This window comes from Drosophila grimshawi, unplaced genomic scaffold (assembly GCF_018153295.1).
Source record: "Drosophila grimshawi isolate 15287-2541.00 unplaced genomic scaffold, ASM1815329v1 contig_1377, whole genome shotgun sequence".
In the NCBI taxonomy this organism is placed as follows: Eukaryota; Metazoa; Arthropoda; class Insecta; order Diptera; family Drosophilidae; genus Drosophila; species Drosophila grimshawi.
The window spans coordinates 1,448,661-1,470,240 of record NW_025062900.1 but is presented as its reverse complement, the minus strand read 5'-3'; the positions used below and the strand labels follow the sequence as shown (position 1 = coordinate 1,470,240).

Sequence of the window (21,580 nt, the reverse complement as noted above, 5' to 3'; positions counted from 1 at the left end):
AATAATAAAAATAATAGTTAAATAAAATAATAATTTTGGACAAATAATAAATATAAAACAAAGTTTGCTTTTAATTTTAAATTTACATATTTGTTATATATATATATATATATATACTTTTTAAAATAAAAGCCAATACATATAATAAAAATAAATGGTAAAAAATAAAACAAATATATATCATTTTATATTTTAGTTAACTAAACAGACATAAATCAATTATAATTCGAGACTAAAAAAAGAAGCATTTAAAAAAATGTCCGAAAAGTGGCGTGTTTTACTTTGTCTGCTGCTTTTTTTGCTGCTCAACGCATTGGTTGCCGCAAGGGAAGCCAAATCGAGTGCTGCAACAATAAGAAGGGACACAATAAATGCGCTAATTCAAAACAGAAAACAACAAATAAATGATGAAACTTATGCTGATGACGATGCTCACGTTGATGCTGATGATGATTTTGATTTTGATGCCGAGGATGTAAGTGATGAGGTGGATGCAACAAGTTGGATTATGCGGACAATGATGATTTTGATGCCAAGGATGTAAATGATGACGTGGATGCAACAAGTGATTTGGATTATGCGACACAGAGCCGGGGCAAGTGGTCGCACAAATTCACCCAGTTACGGCGCAACTTATTAACAACCTCGCCCCCGCTCTCCTTGCTACGTCAGCTGAAGCGCGTGCCGCGCCAACAGCAGCAGCAAAGAGGGGGCATCATCAGTGGCAGCGATAATCGCTTGGACACCTTTCATGAGGTGAGTTTTTTATTTAATTTTTTTTCTCTTTATTTTTCTTCTGCTTCTTCTTCTTCTTGTTCTACTGGGTGGCCGGCGAATCGTTCCACGGAATCCATAAAACCTCTGTTATCTCGCTGCGTGTGTGTAAATATTTGCAGTCAGAGAAAGAGAGAGAGAGGCAGAGATAGACAGAGAGAGACGGCGAGAAAGACAGACAGAGGCAGAATGAAGCGTGGGTTGACTCTAAAAAAAATGATTTAATTGCGCTAGAAATGCATATCAGAGAGATAAAGCAGAGAAAGAGAGAGATATAGAGCGAAACAGAGAGAGAAGGAGAGAGAGAATACTTATACGAGTCAAGCAATATATATAATCTTGTCAGACAGTTGACTCATTATACTCTTTGTATTTGTATATATTATTTATATTGTTATTTATATGTGTATCTCAGATATGTTAATGTATCCCAAGGATACATGTATTCATCACTTATATAACAATATAATATAATTTTATATGAATAAGAACTTAAACTATATAATATATACTCCCATATACCAGACTTATACATATATTGATATTTATATTCCTACATACAAATTTCTGTCTGCATTGACTACATTTTTTAAAGTTTAAAGTCTAGACTAGCCTGCAATATATATATATATATATACATAAATATATATGTGTCACATTCACAATACCTAAAAAAAAAACACAAATAACAATATCATTTATCAAATGAAAAATGCATAAATAATTTTTGTTATTTGCGGTTCACTTTATGTGTTCTCGTCAAAAGACGCCCATTTTATAACTCAATATAGTTTATGGAAATATTTAAATAATGTGGCAGATTCTTTGATGAATACAAAAGTGTATCTCACAGATACTCTTTGAGCATTTCAAATTATTATTTCATTTTATTATTTTATATGCATCTTAAATATTCGCGTTATTTGCACAGCTTGTTGAATTCTTTGCAAATTATCTCACATTTATCGCACAGCTGCCAGCTGTATCTCAAAGATAATATTAGCGCATATTCCAAATTGCCTGCCTCAACAATTTTTCATATATATTATGAATATTTTTATTTTTATTTATATTTGAATGATAGACTTGATTATACATGTATATGTTTGGAATACTTTTGAAACTTAAGCATATAAAATTACATATATCACAAATATGTTTAATTTTATACGAACCTAAAAATAGAAACTGAAACTTAATAATATATACACCTTTATATATATACTTCTCGTATATATCTATTGTGTTTATGCATACAAATTTCTGTCTGAACATTTTCAATATAGTTTTGCAGAAACAAGTTTCAAGTTTACATTTCAATTCGCATTCCTATCAATTTTCTGTAAGTTTACTTTTTACAATAATTCAAATGCAATATTTTATCGAGCAATACTTAAAACATTTATTCTGCATTTATGACATACACGTATACTTATTAGCAATATATATAAACACGATTTAAGTTTACATATCAGTTTAACTCACTTCTATCAGTTCCCTCTAAATTAATAAAACTTGCAAATTGCAATAAATAAAATGCAATAATTTATTGAGCAACCCACTTTGGCTGGAGGCCGGTTTTTTGTCCGAGATTCTTTGCATTAGAAGTGAATGCCTCACCTTGAACCTTGAAACTTGAACGGGCAATGAATGTACTCAGCGAGTGATTGGGTGAATATTATGAATATGTGAATATGAATCACTTAACTGAATACCAGAACGAAACGAATGTATTTAATTGCAGCAGCCCACCCAACCAGAGTTATTCAATACTGCGGAGACGCCTCGCAAATTAAAAAGAAGAAGCAAAAAAAAAAACAAGAAACGTGTTGCAAGTCAAAAGAAGCAGCCAATTTGGTTAACAAGCCAATTTGTGGCTTGAGTGGCATCAATTGCCTCCTGATCCTGGCCTGTCCAAGCCTGAACACTCCAATCGATCGATCGGTTTCACTTTCTGGCCTGTAATTGGGCCAACCAAGCCGACAAAGTGAGACAGAGACAGAGCGAGAGAGACAGAGGAAGAGAGAGAGAGAAAGAGAGGAAAAGAGAGAGAGAGAGCTAAAGTTGAACCTGAACCTGAACCAGAAGCTGACTTCTTTTATGGCTGCAACAAGTGTTTAACTGATAAGCGTCAATCAGTGTTGCCATTTAAGGCCAAGCGGACTCTTCTCTTTTCTACTCTTCCCTTCTCTTCTCGCTTCTCTTCTCACTTCACTTGCCGTTATGCTGGCCCTTTAATTGAGTTGATTGACGGGCGATGCATCGAAATGAAATGATATTTTGTAACAGTTGCCGCCTCAGCCATGCAAATCAGAATCACTTCCAATTGGCCCCCATCCAATTTGTGCCTGACTCATTCGAATTGGAAAATAAATTAGAATACGCTCGAGAGCGAGTCGAGAGCGCTCGTCTAGCAACTCTTAAAGAGGTCTTAATTTGATCTGTTCCCGGTTATAGCAAATCTAAACTAACTACACTCAGCAAAACTAGTCATGAGTTTTAGTAAGTGGCCAATGGTAACTCAACTTATTATTCACCAAGTAATTTATAGAATTTCGAAAAAAGATAAGATAAGTCTGAACCAACTGCTGTTTCCCATGAAAACTTCTTAAATTAACATTTCATAAAGTACTTTATCTAAAAATAATTTTTTATATTTCTACTTTTAAGAAATGCATTTCTTAATAATAAAAAATATTTCGAACACATAGAAAGCATTGCCACATTTTTGATACTGTCGATTTAGGTCAGGCATGTTTCCAATTTTTAAAATTGTATTTCCTAATATTTAGAAACTATTTCTAAAAACCAGAAAATCTTTCTTTTTTTGGGCGATTTTTTCTGAATGTGGCTCTTAACGTCTCATTGTCTCATAGACCGACAGACGGATATTGCTTAATCGACTTGGCTGTTGATGCTGATCGAGAATATATATAATTTATGAGGTCGGAGATGCTTCCTTTGCCTATTACAAACTTTAGCACAACTTCTTTAAAGCCTTCTTCCCATCTTATTTAATTAATAGGCTTTAAATTGAGCATTGAGTCACTGTTATCAAGCAATATTTCAAGAAATTCATATTTTTTTATTTTATGTCTGTTCGCATTACGCATTTATTAAGACATGTTTTGCGTTTTAATCAGCATATGAAAAACAAAACAAAAAAAATGTGGATTTCGTTTGAAATGGGGATTTCCAGCGAATTCAATAAAGGCTATTAACACATGCACTATATATATATATATGTTTATTATGCATTTAGAAAACAATCTGCCACTGATTTGTAGACTACAATTGCAGCTTATCACTTGAGGCACGTGCACCCTTAACACCCCTCAGCTGCCTTTTAGCCTTCGCAGGCCACGGCCAGCAGAGAGAAGAGATTTAACCTAAAGTGCAGTCTAGCTATAAAGTGTACCTGTTATGCCAGTTCTACACCCTCCCCCCCCCCTCTACCACTCTCCCACCCTCTCCTCAGTGAATGCCATCCTTTGACTGTTGACCTTTAGCTGGAATTTAATATTGCCTCGTTGTCCTTGTTATCGTTGCAGCAACATCAGCTGCTGCAATTGCCTCTTTGCAACTTTGCCAGTTTCAATAAGAGCACTTGTTATTATTCTGCTTTATTATTATTATAGCTGTTTGCGTTGCACGCCTTCCATTTGCATAGCTGCTGCGTGCCACAAGCAGCAGCTGCAACTTCAGATCACTTTCAAACGGAGCTGTTGATAATTAAAATGCATTCTCATGAACTATTGTCACCGATATAGCTAATATCATTTTCGACGACATTTTAACTATATATTATAAATATGTATTTTGTATTCAAATATATCTGCAAAAGATAGTTTTATGTTTAAATGAAACGCTCAATGATTAGAAAATAGAATTGATGGCAGAGTTGACTCAGTAGACTCAGTAGGAGTCAGAATATGTATATTAAATCGTAGTACCAGAAACCCACCCAACAATAATAATATATTTAACATATAGTATAAATTATAAAATACCCTGTATACAAAGCTTAATAACTTTAACTCTTACAAATATATCAATGCTTAATTTATTGCACTTATTATTTTAAACTTTTAAAGTATTTATTGTTGTCAACTCTGTAGTCTGTTATACCCGCTCCACATGCCTTTATTGTAGGGCATTCCAATTAAATGAAAACTATTATAAAATACTTGACGTATTTCTCATATATGTAATAAGCAAATTAAATACTTCCCCGCTGGAATCTAAAATTAGTTAGAGTATTTTGTATCTTGGCTGCTACAAGCGCAGGTCAGCTGGGTTATCTTTGCTGATTCTCACTCTGTCCCTCTCTCTCTCTCTCTCTGTCTCTCTATCTTTCGCTCATTTTCAATGCCAAGCAACGCGTTATCAGTTGTCTGTGCCTCTCTCAGACTCTGCTCGGGGACTTTGCGAAACAAACATATGTAATTAATTCTAATTTGACTGGGTCAATAAAATGCAAATAGCTGACTTAGTCATAAGAAGCACACTGCTTATAACAAGTGTTATATTGAATGAATCGACGCGTTGAGCGACTCGGTTCATTTTGAGTCAATTATTTATTTATCAACAGAAAACTCAACTCAATCATTATACACATATATTTGTATATATGTATATATCAATATGTACCCCATTTATATATGGACTTTGTTAGCTCATTTCATTTATATTACAAATCAAATTGCCTGCAACATCATTTTATATATCTCATTTATTCTTTATATTATTTCAAGTAAATGGCAATTTTAATAATGTGGAACAACAGATTCAACAATTATTTGTTTCTGTTCAGTTCAGTTGCAATATTTATGCATCCGTTAAAAGATACAACATATCATAGCAGAAAGTAAATATACAGAAGAGATATGAATAGGGGAAAGTTGGAATAATTAGTATACATTTTATTAATATATTTAAAAATATATAAAAATAGTATATATATATATATATATATTGAGAACAGTTAGGTAAACATACAAGAATATCTATTTATATTTAAAGCCAACCTCTTCAAGAATAGCCATAACCATTAAGTAAACCGCTAAATCTGCAGCTTATACTTTCGCAAACCATTACTCTAATTCTCGAATTCTCTGCTACTTCGAAAATTCTCAATTGTGCACTTAAGGTTTTAGCAAGCATCGATGGCTTTGATTCTCATCGGTTCTTGCCTGGGAGGGGGATGGGGATGTGGCAGGCTAATTGTAATCTCTTAAGCTTCACGCGGCATTTTTCTCAGCGCTTCGCAGGCTAAAATATGAAGAGAAAAAGCTGAATAAACTGAAAATATCTTCAAAGTATTACCTTGATTTATTGGCATTATTCATTTAGTATTGCGCGATGGGCGTCCGCTGTCATAACTCGGACTAATGACAACCAAATCGGCTTATGACACAATAGCCAATACACTATATATATATATATATAGATATATATACACATTTTTTACGTTCATGATTTATAGTTCAGTTTAAATTGCGGAAGCTTTCAATTTATATGGCAATCCATAAAGTTTTATACATATTATTAATAAATGCATTTCTTGTTTTTAGCTTTAATGAACAAGGAAAAGCCGAAAAACTTGAACAAAATAAACAAAAATAAAAACAATAAAAAAACGGGAACTGTCAAGCCGAAAAAAAAGTGTGAACATTCCAATAAATGAAGTGTTTTTCTTTTTTCATTGGCTCTCGAAAGTTGTTGGGATTTTTTTGGCTCTTTGGCCACTTTGGCTGTTCATAATTTACTGCCCCGGACTGTTGTGTGTTGGCCCACCTTTTTGATCGATCGTTAAACACCGCCTAACTGAACAATAATCGATGGCTCAATGAAAGCTTGCCAACACTTTTTAGCCACTTTTCTTGCATCAATTTAGCAAAAAAATCTTTAGTTCAATTTACGTTTTGTTTGCATTTCAATCTGCCTGATTAAGATCTTAGTAAAAAGAATCATCAATGCTTATCATGAATATATAAATGAGACAATCGAGCGACACTTTTATTTTTACTTTTAAAATTTTTATTTATTAGCTTTCAGCTAAAATGCGTAAGCACTTTAATTTAATTTTAAGCATACTTAAGACTGTTGGATAGATATCATAATCGTTTTATATATAAAACACCTCTAATAGAAAACCTATTTAGAAGAAAGACATTATAAATAAATTCTAAATATAAGAAAATATTTTTCTTCAAACGATAAAGATATGCCTTAAATTGAATTCATCAGTTTGCAAAGAGACTCTCACTCTCGGTCTCTCCCCCTGTGTCTCTCTCTCTCAGAACAAATTGAAGCAAATTGCGAAAGTCAATCTGTGGCCAAAACACACACACACTTGACACACACACTTTACACACACAGACTGCGTACTCTTAGGCAATCTCAATCTCGATCTTCAGTGTTGTTGCGTGTGGGCGTTGCAATTAGAGGGAGCTGTGTCATGTTCTGCATCTGCGTCTTCTTCTTCTTCGACAGTCTCGACGGGGCAATCAGTCAATTCAATCGCAATGTATATACAGATATATATATATATATATATATGTGTGTGTAGGCTATATCTGTATTTATTCTGTGTCTACATCAGTTCATCAGCTGTGTGTTGAGGCCAGATTTCCGGCATCTTTTTAATGTTGATAGTGCAACATTTAGCTTAAAGCGCAGTGCAGCTATCAACATTTCGATTGAGGCCACAATAATGTGGATAGTTCGTCTGCCTTGGCAACATGTTGCAGGAATAATCAGCTTAAGCGCTGCTCATTTTGTCAATATTTCGATTAAGTCCACAATTGGCTTTTGCAACAAGTTTTGCTTAGCTCGTCAACATTTCGATAGACATACTAATAAGACATATGCCTTGGCAGCATGCGGCAGCAACATTTAGCTCAGCTCGTTAGCATTTCGAATGAGGCCATTATCATTCTGGCATCTTCGCAGCGCGTCTACCTTGGCAACATGCTGCAGCAACATTTAGCTTAAACGCTGCTCGTCAACATTGCGATCATCAGCATCAACATCCTCGTCGTCATCGTAATTTTTCTGTCATTGACATTGGCTGCTGTTGCCGTTTATGGCCGGCAGGCGGCGCTTGCTTTCTTCTTCTTGCGTGAACTTTCTGCTGTCTGCTCTCTGCTTGATGATTTCTGCTTTCATTTTCATTTCAGTTTTCGCCTGCGCCAAAATAAAAACAAATAAAATTGTCATAATAAACAGACGGACAGGCGGACAGCCTGAAAGCGAGAAGTGTAGTGTGTAGAGGGAAGAGTGAAGAGAGTAGGGAGTCTTCTGTAGATTTCCATTTATTTTTGCATTCGCTCGTTAAAATTAAAAAGCATTTTTCCATTGAGTCTGAGAGAAAAATTGTGTTCGAATGTGAAAATAATGCGAGTAGTTTCAATTAAGTTATAAAACCCAAATGCAAATGCAAAAATTGTTGAATTTTTTAATCACTTGACTTTTATGGCCAAACAGCAACAACAACAAGAAGAAGAAAAAACAGCTATTACTGCTGGCCAAGCCGGAGTCTAATTGGCACTTTTATGTCAAACGGCAAAGTGAAACAGGCCAAAAAAAAACTTTAAAAGAAAACCATTTATAAGCATTTCACATTACGCATTCGCCATGTGCCACCAACACCATGTGTGTGTGTGTGTGCGTGTGTGTGGGGATGTCTGCCTCTGTCTGGGCCATGTTTACAATTTCGAAATGAATATATTTGAGGCGAAATGTTTTCCAAAACGCTGCACTCTTCAATGCCCAGCTTTTAGCCAAATTGCCACACATTTCAGCTTGCAACTGTTGCTATTTGTTGCCATTTGTTGTTGCAGTTGCAACACACACAATTGAAAGACAGCAACAACAACAAGAACAACAACACACCGAGCAAAGTAAATAAGCGAACTTGAGTAATTGAAATCTGCTGCGATCTTGGCATGCTCTGATTTGCATTTAACATCAATATTTCAATAAAAAAAATTGTAAGTGAATTGAATTTGAAAGTTAGTCGGATTAATATTCGAGCAGAACTATGTTTAATAGATTTTTAGCTTTTACTTTCAATGAGATCTTATTGAGCATTGTCAGTGTCGCACTCCCATTTCAAAGTACCGCGATAAATGTTCTTAGATCAGTGTTCCATCTTCATTATTCATTAAAGTAATATTATTAAAACTTGATATCTGTAAAAACTGCACACACTCGTATCTCTTACAAACTAAAAAAAAGATATCTTATAATACAATCTTCATAATTCATTCGTCATATTAAAAATATCCGATCTGTAAAGTTGCTCACTTTTCTGTCTTTAGCTTATTGCAATTTGGCACAAATAAATATTATCAAACTATAACTATAACCATATATATATCTATATCTATATCAAATACCAGCATTCCTTTGTTGCTGTTGGGTTTGTCTTTAGTAAAAATAAATATTGTGTCGGTTTTTTGTGTTTATTATTTGCACAGTTGACGTCGAATTTGCCGCATTCGTGACAACCTGAATGGGGAGGGGGTTGGTTGCTGTCGTGCGGGCTGGGGTGCTGATCTAGGGGTGTGCCACACACTGCTACTGTTTCTGCCTGCTGCTTGACCAGCGGCAACTGACTTTTGAGGGGGGTTGTGTGGAGGTGTTTGTGATCATAAAAATGAAAACAGTGCGCTGCAAAACTCGAAAGCTATTTGCATTTGGCTCATAACTCTTTTGATTGCAAATAAAAAGCAGAGACGCTTTTTCGTTGTTATTGTTACTGTTACACTCGAAAAAACAATCGACGTGCATCGCTGTCCCATCGGCGACCTCATCTTGCATTTATAATTTTTGGAAATGCCTTTCTATACAATAGAAAATATTTCGATAAATAGAAAAACATACCATATTTTTGAGATTGTGTAATTTTCCTGTTAGAAAACGTTTTCTTATATCTAAAAATATTTCTTAAAACTAGACACATTTTCTAGTTTTCAGCGCAATTTACTACTTTTTCGGATTGTAACACTATAAAATAATGTTGATATTATAATTGAACAAGTAGAATAAACGAAGTGTAGTTAAGCATGTATATTACTCGGCTTAAGAGTTGTACTTGGCATCAAGAATATGTATTCTTTATTTTCGTATGGTTTTTTTCTGAGTGTAACTGGCCTGCTGCTGCTGCTGCTGCTCCTCCTCCTTCTAGTATAATAAAAAGGCCAGACGTGCGTCACACCCACGCCACGCCAGGAGTCCAGCTCAATACCCTCAACGAGCATCCTTCAAACCGGAGTTAGAGTGCTAGAGAGAGACAGATAGAGAGAAACAGAGAGAGAGAGAGAATGAGGCATATGCAAATGAAGTTTTGTTTTTATTGTTTGGGTGCCTCGAACACCAAGAATAACAACAACAACTGCAACTGCTGTGCATATTTGGAATACTGTCAACCGGCAGACACTTAATGGGTTTTTTCATCTGAAAAGGCAAGAGGTGAAGGGGCGGGGCAGGGGTTGCATTGGGGTAATGCGTACGTCACAGGGCCTCGAAATGGGCCTGTCATGGCTGAGCATGCGTAATGAAGCTTAAGTAGAACTGGTTATAAAAAACAACAACAAAAACAACAATAACAAAAAACAACATGAAAAGGTGCTTTTGTTATATCTCTTGTTATTATTGTTGTTGTTATTTTTCTTGTTTGCGGTAGCCTAACGAATTGCGGCAGGAGCTCGGCTTATGCCACCAAAAGCAAATGCTTTGTTTGCTGTGCAACGCGATGAGTCAAAGTGCCAAAGAACTACACTCAAAAACCACACACAGAAAATAACAAGTGCGCCCACATAATGAGAGAAGATCAGGCGAGAGAGATAATAGATATAGATGAGATAGAGGGGGAAGAACTGCAGTTTGTCATACACATTTATTACTAAAGTTGTGGCAAACTATGTAACAGGCAGAAGGCAGCATCTGAGTTACTATAAACTATATATATATATATGCCTGATCAACAGCCAAGTCGATTTAGACATGGGCTTCTATCTGTCTGTTTGAATAAGTCGATTAGAGGCGATCGTGTTTAATAAATGACAGAAACTAAAGATATTTTTACTTAAAGTTATTAAAACGTGTTGCGAGATACAACAAAAGAAGCCAGACTAGTTTGGATTAGAAAATCGCTTGTCGATTGAACCATACTGATAATATTTTCTGTTTAGCTCATGCTGGGAAACTCCCTCACAGATGTATTTTAAAATATGCCTCGAATTAATTTGCACTTGCTTTTCAATAAATTCTTCTTTGCAAAATACACTTAAATTGATTTATGTATGCTTCAGAAAAACAATTCGATTTGCATAAAATTAAATTATTTTTAAAGAAATTTTTAATTTATGCATTTATCCTGCAATTGGCATGTATCCCAGAATTTAATTGAATTTATGCATTTGATTTATGCTGCATATATTTTGTGTGCGAGTGTGTGTGTGTGTGTTTGTGTGTGTGTGTGCAAAGGTGTGCGAGTTAAGTGATTTTAAGCAGATGTGGGAAATTGTTTGGTTGGCCACAGAAAACAATACTTCTGCCAATAAAATCAACAAAAAAAGCTGGCAAGGCTGAGAGATGTGTTCAATTTGATGAATTGAATCTCTATCTTGCTTGTAGCTGACTATTTATATAATTTATATATTTATAAATTTTTGAATATTCGTATAATATATTTATATATATATATATATTATTTGAAGCTCAAAATAGAAACTGAAATACACTTTTTTATTTTACTTTTCTTTTAAAACACCTTTCATGTTGTTTGCTGCATATTGCATCACTTAACTTATGATTAATGGGCTACAGGGTATTTCACAGAACAACAACAACTACAGCACATGTGGGGTGGGGCAACAGGAGATGGAAACATGTTATCACTTACAGCTCAAAGAGCAGCAAATAAAAAAAATGCATAATGTGCAATGTGAAATGCGAGAAACTTAAACAACTTTTGCATGTCAGTCGCATATACCGATATTGATTTTCAACAAAGGACGCGACTCCTCGAGTCGACTCCTGGACTCCACTCCCCATTTTCACTACTCGCTCCTGCTTTTCCCGAGTGTCGTGTGAAAACTAACGACACTGCATATAACTGACTGAGGAGAAAGGTGGAATGTGGGAGGGGGGATGGGTGGAGCTGGATAGGGGTGTGTAATAAATGAACTGTGCATGCAAGAGAAATGGCAGTCCGCATGAGGAGTTGGGGGGGTTGTGGGCAACGACATGTTTCGCATAACCCAAGTCGGCAAAAGCGCGTTAACTGAAATGCCCAACGTCCTGGGAAATGCTAATGTGATGCAAGGGGAATGAAGAGAGGTGGTGGGGAGATGGGAAGATGGGGAGAGGTGTGTCTTGTTCAGCAGAAAACAGTTTAAGTTGCTTTCTATATTATTTCATTTTATTTTTTTTTTTTTGGGAAAGCAAAGCATTCGAAGAACTTTCTTCAAGTTTGGATTTTTATTTTATTTTTTTGCTCAGATAGTTTTTTTATTTTCTTTTTCTAGCTCAGATGTGAAGTTGATGTCCCAAATTTGTATTTCAGTGTTGATTTCTTATATTTATTTATTTATATATTTGTGATTTATTATTAGACGGGCAAATGTTTAATATTTTCTGATATCGATTGATATATTAAATAAAAACAAGAAGTATGCCAATTTATTTGGTTTCATATCACTTTTATCTTTTTCATGCATTGCACAATTTTTACTTTGCGTGTTTTTCTTTTCCTGATTGGACATTTTCAACGAATTCCCGCAAAAGTTGTGAATGTTTCATGTTGATTTCATATGCTGCGAAACATATTGAAATAGTGCAATAAAATAAATACAAAAGTAAGAAAAACTCATTTATCAAGTGTAGTTAATAAAAAAAAGATACCCTTTATTTAACAGCTGAGTTTTGCATTGATATATTAAATGAGAAATCAGTGGAAAGAGTTGACTAAAAGATACTCGTTAAACAGTAGCAAAAGCTACTAATGAGCTTATTTAAATTGATATTGATATTGATATTTATTTAACATTTTTAATAATGATATACATACAAGATGTAGAAACCAGACAACCCACACGACACTCTATAGGGTATTTACTTTATGGGCACATATGAATGTCAATATGTACATTGAAAATAAGTTTCTGTGGTCAGCAAAAAGATATAAAGGGAAAAACAGGAGTGTTCTGGTTGCGACAACTCGACGAGGAAACACCCTGGAAGCAGCTGTTAAGTAAATAGGATTGCTGATATCAGTTGCTAAGTCAATCAATCAAAATGAACATGATTTGCGCATTTTATAGGAGAATTTGTCATCCAATTTCGAAGTATTTACCGTGTTGGGGAAACAGCAACACATCAAAATGAAGTAAAACTTGATGTGCCTTTAATGCAAATTAAAAGTCTCTCCTCGATACTGCTATAGCTACTCGACTGTTCAAGAATATATATACGCCATACTTTATACATATACTTTTGCACAGCTATAGCATACCCTTATTGCTCACTTTGAATGAGTGCAGGGCGCATACAAATAAATGTCGATATCACATTTCAATATCAATTTTTCACATCTTCCCTTTGACGCACACACACCCTTTTACACACAAACACACACACACACGCTCGCACACACATACTCATTCATATGCACATCATTGCAGGCTGGCTATCAATCGGATCAGCCGGTGGGCGCCATAACCGCAGAGAAGCAACAGGCAGTGGGCACCCAGAAGAATGTGCAAGAAAGCTTTCGCCAATTCCAGGACATGGACTACAAAAACAATCAAAATATCAGTAAGTAGAGCACATCAATTCCAATACATACCTATGAGTCAGAGCTGATTTTTTTTGTGTCGCCACACATAATGGATTGAATGTGTGTCTGGTGCTTGGGTGTGTGCATCAAGCTATTGCTGATCTATAAATGGCACACAAGGCGATACTCGCTCGCTGACTCCCTCGCATGATGATCTTGATGAACACGTTCTGCCCATAAAATCATCTGTTAAACAAATGCGAAACATTGTGCTAAAACCTGACACATGAATTCCTTCCCTTCTTCTTCTTATTGTCTGGCATTGTGCGTCTAATGCTTGCGGCACGTGACAACACTCAGAAAAAACTGCCATCATTTTGGCACAAATGTGTGTTCAGCAAGTGAATTGCTAAATTTTATAGTTATAGCTTTCTAAGAAGCACAGTTTGCATTTCTTAATTTCAAAGTGGATTTTTCCATTTTCAGATTTCACACATCTGCAAATATTTATTTAGCTTATAAATTTATACAATTTAATTTGTATAAACTTGCTACTCTTAACTATTCTAATATATATACTGCTGATGCAGTAGAAAACACAGCCAAAGGGTAAAAATCTAGTTGAGGCCAAAGCCAAAATAGCGACACTTTCTAAATGGCCAGCAACTGAACTGACTAACTGACTCAATGATGGACTGACAGACTGACAGACGCACACATGGACAGACGGACAGACAAGCAGATGGACAGACGGATAGACAAACAGACTGATTGACTGCAGAAGGCCAGCAACAAACTGGCTGTTTATTATTCTTTTTCTACTTTTTCTTTTTCTACCTCAACCAAAAACTCAAGCAAAATGCCAGAAATTTTCACTGTTTCTGCTTTTGCTTCTCGCTGCGCTTCTCCCTTCTCTTCTCTTCTCTTCTCTGCTCTTCTCTCTTCTCCCTATTTTTTCCATGTGCACTTTCGTTGCAATTAAAACAAGTTAACTTGTCAACGTTTGTAGGCATTTCTTCTGTACACTGCTCTCTGAAAAGCCTGCTCTACTATTAATAAAAGCATTCAGCATTCTAAAAGAAAGTCTTCAACTTTAATCTGCTTACATTAAGCAGAAGAAAATTGTTCCGTTTAGTTTCATTTCAAGTTTAAATCAGGCACACCTAATCGATCAATACAATAGTTGATTTCTTTATAAACATTTTATTTGTTTAATGAATTCTAATTTGTAGTGTTATAAATAGTAATACAAGCATCCCTTTCTTTCTTATTCCTCTTAATCAATCGAGCTTTGTTAGTTAAAATATAATTTTCACTAGTCGAACAAGACTTAATTCACTTTATAAACGAAATTTCATTGATATTATGTGGTCTTTTCTTAGTCCTACCTTCAATGGTATTTAATTGTATGTTTCACTTATTTATAATAATTAATACACGTTAGAGTACTTAATATTCGGTGTGCTGCACTTAGGTGCACAAAAATGTGGTATTTTTTTATATTTTTTTCTTTTTCGACTAGTGCTGATCCTACCAATTACTTCATTAAAAGTCTCCTCGAGACTATCGCACATTCCATTTCTAACGACAACATTTGCCCAGTTGAGGAGTGAGACGGCGAAGGGAGAGGGGAAATTCGAGGGGTGGGGAGGGAAGGGAGCCGTGGAGCATTGGAGCATTGGAGCATTGGCAATGAAATGTGAGCTCATCGCGTGTATCTTTTACTTTGCCACTTCCATTCGCTTGGAAAATTGCCGCTTAAAGCGCGTGAAAATTGTCTGCTTCTTCTTCTGCTCAATACCCTGTGCATATTTGAACAAGTGGGGTATATTAAGCAAGATATATGATATATGTGTTGAAGGCATTTAGATTCTCGGTTTACTTAAAAATGTTTACTAACTGAACAATTAAAAATAAAGTTGCACATTGAAGGAAAAAATAAAAGTAGAATAAGTCTGTAATAATAATAAGAGTACAATATTTATGGCCAGGCTTTGGGAATCAGACAAAATATTGTTAAGCTTTAGTAGCTTAGTTATGGGAGCTAAAGAGTAAGACATAAGATAAAGAAAAGATAGGCAACTAAAAGGAGGAAAATTAAATTCATAAAGTAGAATTCCATCGAGAAAAGAGTTTCCATTATTATCGTTTAGGAGTGTCTCAGCTGCAATGCAAATCCGAATGGGAATTTAACTTGAATACTGAATTAATACAGACAAAAAAGGCTGCATAATTTCATTTCTGGCATGGATATTTGAATGGAAATTTTAGTTTAATATACATTATATAAAATACATTTAAGAATTTAAGAATTTAATGTAGAATTAATACAGTTGAAAAAGATTGCTTTACAATGAATATAATTCGCAGATCGGCGAAGGCATTTGAATGGAATTTTTCAAATTTTAATGTAGAATGAATCTAGTTAGATATAAATGATTCATTTAAACACCAAGTGCTAAGTAGCTGTTGGTCGAGCAGTGCCTGCCAATAGCAAGCAACATTTTTGCAAGCCGTTAGCGCGTGTTTGGTTGGTCAGCAGCAGCAGCGACAACAGCAGCAACAACAACAGCAGCAACAACAACAGCAGCAGCAGCAGCAACAACAACAGCAGCAGCAGCAGCAACAACTTCGTCGTCATTGCCACAAATGAAAGTGTGTCACTCAGCCTGGGAAATGGTTAACTGATATGACTCGCCAAATGTTGTTGCTGTTGTTGTTGTTGTTGTGGCTTTAAATGCGTAATGATGCAACAATTTTCTTATCACATTGTTGCCTGTTGTCCGCTGTCGGTTGTCGGTTGTCATCGATTAAGCGCTGAAAGTCAGCTTTGGCTTCTTCTTTCCTTTCCTTCGTATAAATTGACTACAGACTACTGAGTACTGTTATTATTATTGGCATTTGCGCAAGCGACATGTTTGTTTATTAACCGTTGTCTCAAATGTTTGCTCAATGTTCTTGTTGATGTTGTTGTTGCTGCTGCTGATTCAATTATTGTTTGTGCATGCAATTTTCAGGGCATTTGGCATGCTTTACTTAACGTGACTGCTAATCACTGCCGGTGGCTTAAGATAGATATACAGTTATTGCTCAGATTGCCAAGAGTATTATCTATAACGCAATTTTCACTGACTTCAAAACGATGCAGTTCAGCTGACTTCATGAATCATGCCACAAATGACTCATGCTATGAATATTGCTTGTAAATTTGCCTCCATTACTTATTGGGAATTTTACTCTTCTTTATTTTCTCTTATGCTTGTATGAGTAAACAACAAACATAAACTGTACTGTTGCTTACAAAATCTATAGACCTTATTTTGGCAAATAAAAAAAAAAAGCGAGGCACCAAGTGTAGAGAGACGATCTATAGATACTCAGAAGAGTAAGAAATGGATCCATAGTTAGATGGAAAAAGACTAAAGCCTGCCATTCCTTACCATAATTTAATCTCTTCTCATCTGGTTTTTTACGAATGGATCTTTTCTTTTAAACTAATTATTACTAACATACTAACCTTAATTTTAGAGGAGATTAGAGGAAAGCTTCCTTTGTATACACAATTTGGATATCTCCATTTCTTTAGACACACTTACAAAAACATAGAAATTTATAGTACGTATAAATGCACTGGATGACAATTTCCCATTAAAAGAACGCCAATAAGACACAATACTTTGCACGGCACTTATTACACTTTAGCATACGCAAACAGCAAGCAGCATACGCAATAAAAGCAACTCTCTTTTCTCTCTTTTCTCTCTCTTTTGATATTTCTGCGCCGCAACAGCAAACTGCAACCGATTCCAGCTGGCTCTCTCTCTCAGTCTGATTCGCTTTGCTTGCGCTCAGCAATTGGATAAAGTCTTTGATGCTGCTTTGCTTTGTTTTGCACTTGCAAGAACCAAGATTTCTTTACAGTCATATCACTGTTTTTTATTGCACTTGCTTTGTAATCAGCGGATATCATTTTTGTTCATTAGCTTATTAGTTAGATGAATTCTGATAAAACACAAAAATTATGCTCTTTATTAATAATCAATTTTTAAGTGCTTCTAGCACTTTTTAGTTATTAAAAATGCAAAGATCACTGAACAGAATAAGGGAGAGGGAAAGAGAGATTGAAAAATAATCAAACAGCAGCACCAACTTACGCAAGCAGTTTCTGTTGCTCTACACTGTTTTGTTTGGCAGCAAGAACAATTTACAGTTATTTCTACGCATTCGCTTTTACCCCTGAAGATCAGCTAATCGCTTTCGATGAGCTTATTAGTTAGATAAATTCCAATACGAATGCAATATTTACTCAATTCACACTTTTAAATAAAACATTAAATAAGTATTTGTGTATGCAAATAATAAAACACAGACATTTCAAGCAGTTTTTGCAAATGTCACAGCCTTGAATAAATCTTCATTTAATGGTTTTTATTTTATGGTAGTTGTTTCATAGACTTGTTGCACGCGTGCGAATTTTCGCCGCAGTTCAGTCAACTTGTCAATTTGAACTCGTTTTTGCATCTTTCAATGCCATTGTTAAGTACGTAATCTCGCCGATTAAACAGCACCAATATGCAACGCTAGAGTTTTTTATCGCTCGCATTGTTTTACGCGCGTTTCTTGTTGAGTGGATTATTAACCATGTCAGAATGGTTGTGAATTACTAATATTTATGAGATATTTATGTTATACAACTAGAGTATTTGATATTCGTTGCATCGATTAGAGTTCTTCTTGCTTTTTGTAATTTCTTTATGGATCCACGGACGGTTTCGCCACCTTTATTGCTAACACGTTGTTTACATTAAATGTTGCCCCTTTTACATTTGTTATTGTTGTCGCCATAAAAGCCATAAAAAAGCATACGCAGTTTTTATGGTTTATTGGTGTTGTTTTTGTTGTCAGTTGCAGGTGCCGACAAAAATATTCGCAAAAAAACGCAAGCAAAGCAAAAAAGTCGCAAGCATCAAAATGGCACGCACCAATAGATGGAGCCACCATCAGAAGCTAAATGTTAAGCAGCAACCGTTTAAACATAATGTTTATACTGCATATATATGTACATATATATTCATAAACATGATTTTTATGTCCGTCTCACAATTGAATCTTAAAAAAAGGCCAGCAGAGCAACAAATGTGAGCAGACAAGTTGGGTGCACCGACCGATAGATGGAACTAGAACGACCACCAATCAGAATATAAACTTGAATCTGAATCAGTTTAAACAGTTAACTATTGATATATATATATAACTGTATATATCCTACATATATTTAAGTATCTATTTAATATATATACTCTCACAATTGAAGAACTAAAATAGGCAAACAAAGCAAATCAGTCATAAGCATCAAAGTGCCGACCACCCATCGCCAGATGGAGCCACAGCAGACACCAATCAGACAACTGAATTAACTTAAGCACTCAATTGCTAACTCTTGATGTATATATTGGCTTTAAATGCATATACTCCACATATTATATATGAATCATTAAAATCGGTCAACATGGCAACAAGCTGAGTCCCATCCACCGACAGATGGAACGACTGCAGTCAGCAAGAATCAGAATCTGAATCAGAATCGGATGCAGACTCAGTTTAAACAGAATGTCAGACTTTTGGTGGCTAGCAAGTAATGAGAAAACACATTTCAATTTACATTTACACACATACATACACATGTATGTAAATTTATATGCATGTGTGTTGCACGATTGAATCATCAAGTTGGCGTTGTCAGACAACATGGCAACAACTTGAGATCATCCCATGAATTATTCAGTTTGTCCAATTTATTACTGGCTGCTACTGCTGCTGCTGCCTGTGCACTTGCCCCTTGGTGGGTGGTGGCAGTGGCAAATTGCAGCTGTTAGCCGTGACCGTTGCGTTTGCCGGCAAGCAGCAACAGCTACAAAGCCCTCAAGGGGCATAAAGTCATTAGTCTGCTCCAAATGCAACTGCAGCTGCAACTGCAACTACAACTGGAATTTCTCATGGCTTAAGTAAACAGTTAATTGTCCAATTGCGAAAAGGGAGAAAGATATACAGAGAGAGAGAGAGAGAGAGAGAGAGAGAGAGAGCGAGAGAGAGAGTGAGAGAAAGATTACATCAACATATAGAGACTAGAAATATATAATAATAAATAATAATAATCATAGAAATATACATAAAAATAAAGTCACTTTAAACAAACAATTGTTGTGAATAATATCGGTGGATAAACGTTGGCTTCTAGTCTCAATATCTGTTGGAAATAATGGAAATTTATAATGTTTCGGGATCAACATTGTGTTCTAATTAAAAAGTTAGTTATTAACTATGTTTGTACTGATTTATTAATTGTTGCTGTTTGCATTTTATATTTTTGCAATTTTTAGTGAGAATTTTGGTGACGCTCCACAGGTCGAGCATGGAAACGGAGCCGCTGTGCCGGTTGCCGCAGCCGCGGATCATCCGGATGGACACGGATCCGTCGAATACGTATTCGCCGCCATTCACCAAGTTGCATCGGTGCGACAAGAACAGCAGCTGCTGCTCCCACCTGGAGGTGTGGAGGGTGAAGAGCACGGCGATCGTCGAGCTGCCGTTCTTCGTGTCGCCGATGCATGGTCGCATCGGCCGCAACATGATGATCCCGTTCATCAATCACACCGAATGCCACTGCGCCAGTTCGACGCCTCAGCGCACGAAACGCAGCAACCTGTGCCAGTGCCCCAAGCACTTTACCAACTTTGGCCGCGAGCCCGACCAACCAATTCGGGGCACATTCGACCCAGTTGCCACAAGTTGCCGCTGCGATTGCCACCTCAACGATTCGACGTGTCAGCGCATGAAGAACGGCGCCGAGGGATTCGGTATCGACGAGCTCAGGTTCGTCTCTAAATCAAGTTTTAGGCACTTTTCATTTATTATTCTAATATTATAGTTTTAAATCAATCAATTAATTTGAATTATTATATTAAAATTGATTTTCTAAAAAAAAAAACACTTTCATAAAAATAAAAATATAGTTTTAAGTGTTTTTATGTGTTTCTTTGTGCAACATTAACTCGTCTTGTCTGCCACATTTGCAGGTGCATTCGTAACCAGGAGTGCAGTCCGCCCATTTGCACCTATGGCGCCTTTATCCTTGCCTCAGGACGCTGTCCGCGTGCGCCGCCTCGCCCCTTGGGATTTGGCTAAAGCTCCACTATGGTTGCATGGATGGAGGGAGACCTGCCTGCTGCCGTTGAATACAATCCAGAACTGTGTAAGCCCTTAAGTAATTACTACACACACACACAGCCACATGTACTACCTGCAAGAGAGGAGCATCTTCAACCACTGTGCGGCACAGTGGATACGCTGTTGACGTACTTAGAAGAAGCCAATCAATTATCAAACACAAATTACAGCAACAATTTTTCTTAACTTATGCTTAAGCTGACTTGCCTTGGGTAAACAAAATATTCTCGGAATATATATTTAAAAATATTTAGGTCACAAAAGCAAAAGAAATCATTGCTTTTTCTTATCTTAAAAATGATTTATTTGTACTTACTCTATCCACTCGCTATTCGTGGATAGTTCGCCAGACAAACTTCAATCCATAAATTCATTTTTATTCATTAACACATCCTTTTCCTTTCAACTTTGCAAAGCATTTAAGGAGACTTATCTATATGTATATATATGTTCTTGATCAACATCAGATCATATATTTTTAGTTTCTTTATAGCTTAAATGCAATCAAGATGCAACTTTAGATATATCTGTATTTTGGCTGCAGGCAGTACGTAGCTTGAAAATAAACGGATCGAACCATATCATATAGCTGCCGTAGGAACAATCGGTCGAAGTTTGAGTAGGTCGAACTCAAGAAAGCAAAGGTTTATCTTTGACCCGCAGAAGATTATATATCCATGTAGACCGGACTTAATCGGCTGATAGCCAAATTTTCCACAAATGCGAATTATTAGAAATATATTTGTGCAAAACGAAGATTACTAAAAAGAAATATAAAGTGTATAAAAATAT

General features: G+C 35.8%; 1 protein-coding gene across 1 annotated transcript in view; it reads left to right on the top strand.

Moving 5' to 3' along the window:
• The window catches only part of LOC6562691, a 39,473-nt gene extending 18,422 nt beyond the window's left edge, over positions 1-21,051 (top strand). Inside the window, exons 2-5 of the mRNA XM_032735886.1 lie at positions 502-756; positions 13,467-13,599; positions 19,942-20,434; positions 20,638-21,051. Of these exons, the coding sequence (XP_032591777.1) occupies positions 502-756; positions 13,467-13,599; positions 19,942-20,434; positions 20,638-20,746 (990 nt within the window). The 3' untranslated portion in view covers positions 20,747-21,051. The remainder of the gene's footprint in view (positions 1-501; positions 757-13,466; positions 13,600-19,941; positions 20,435-20,637) is intronic.
• The last annotated feature ends 529 nt before the right edge of the window (positions 21,052-21,580 follow it).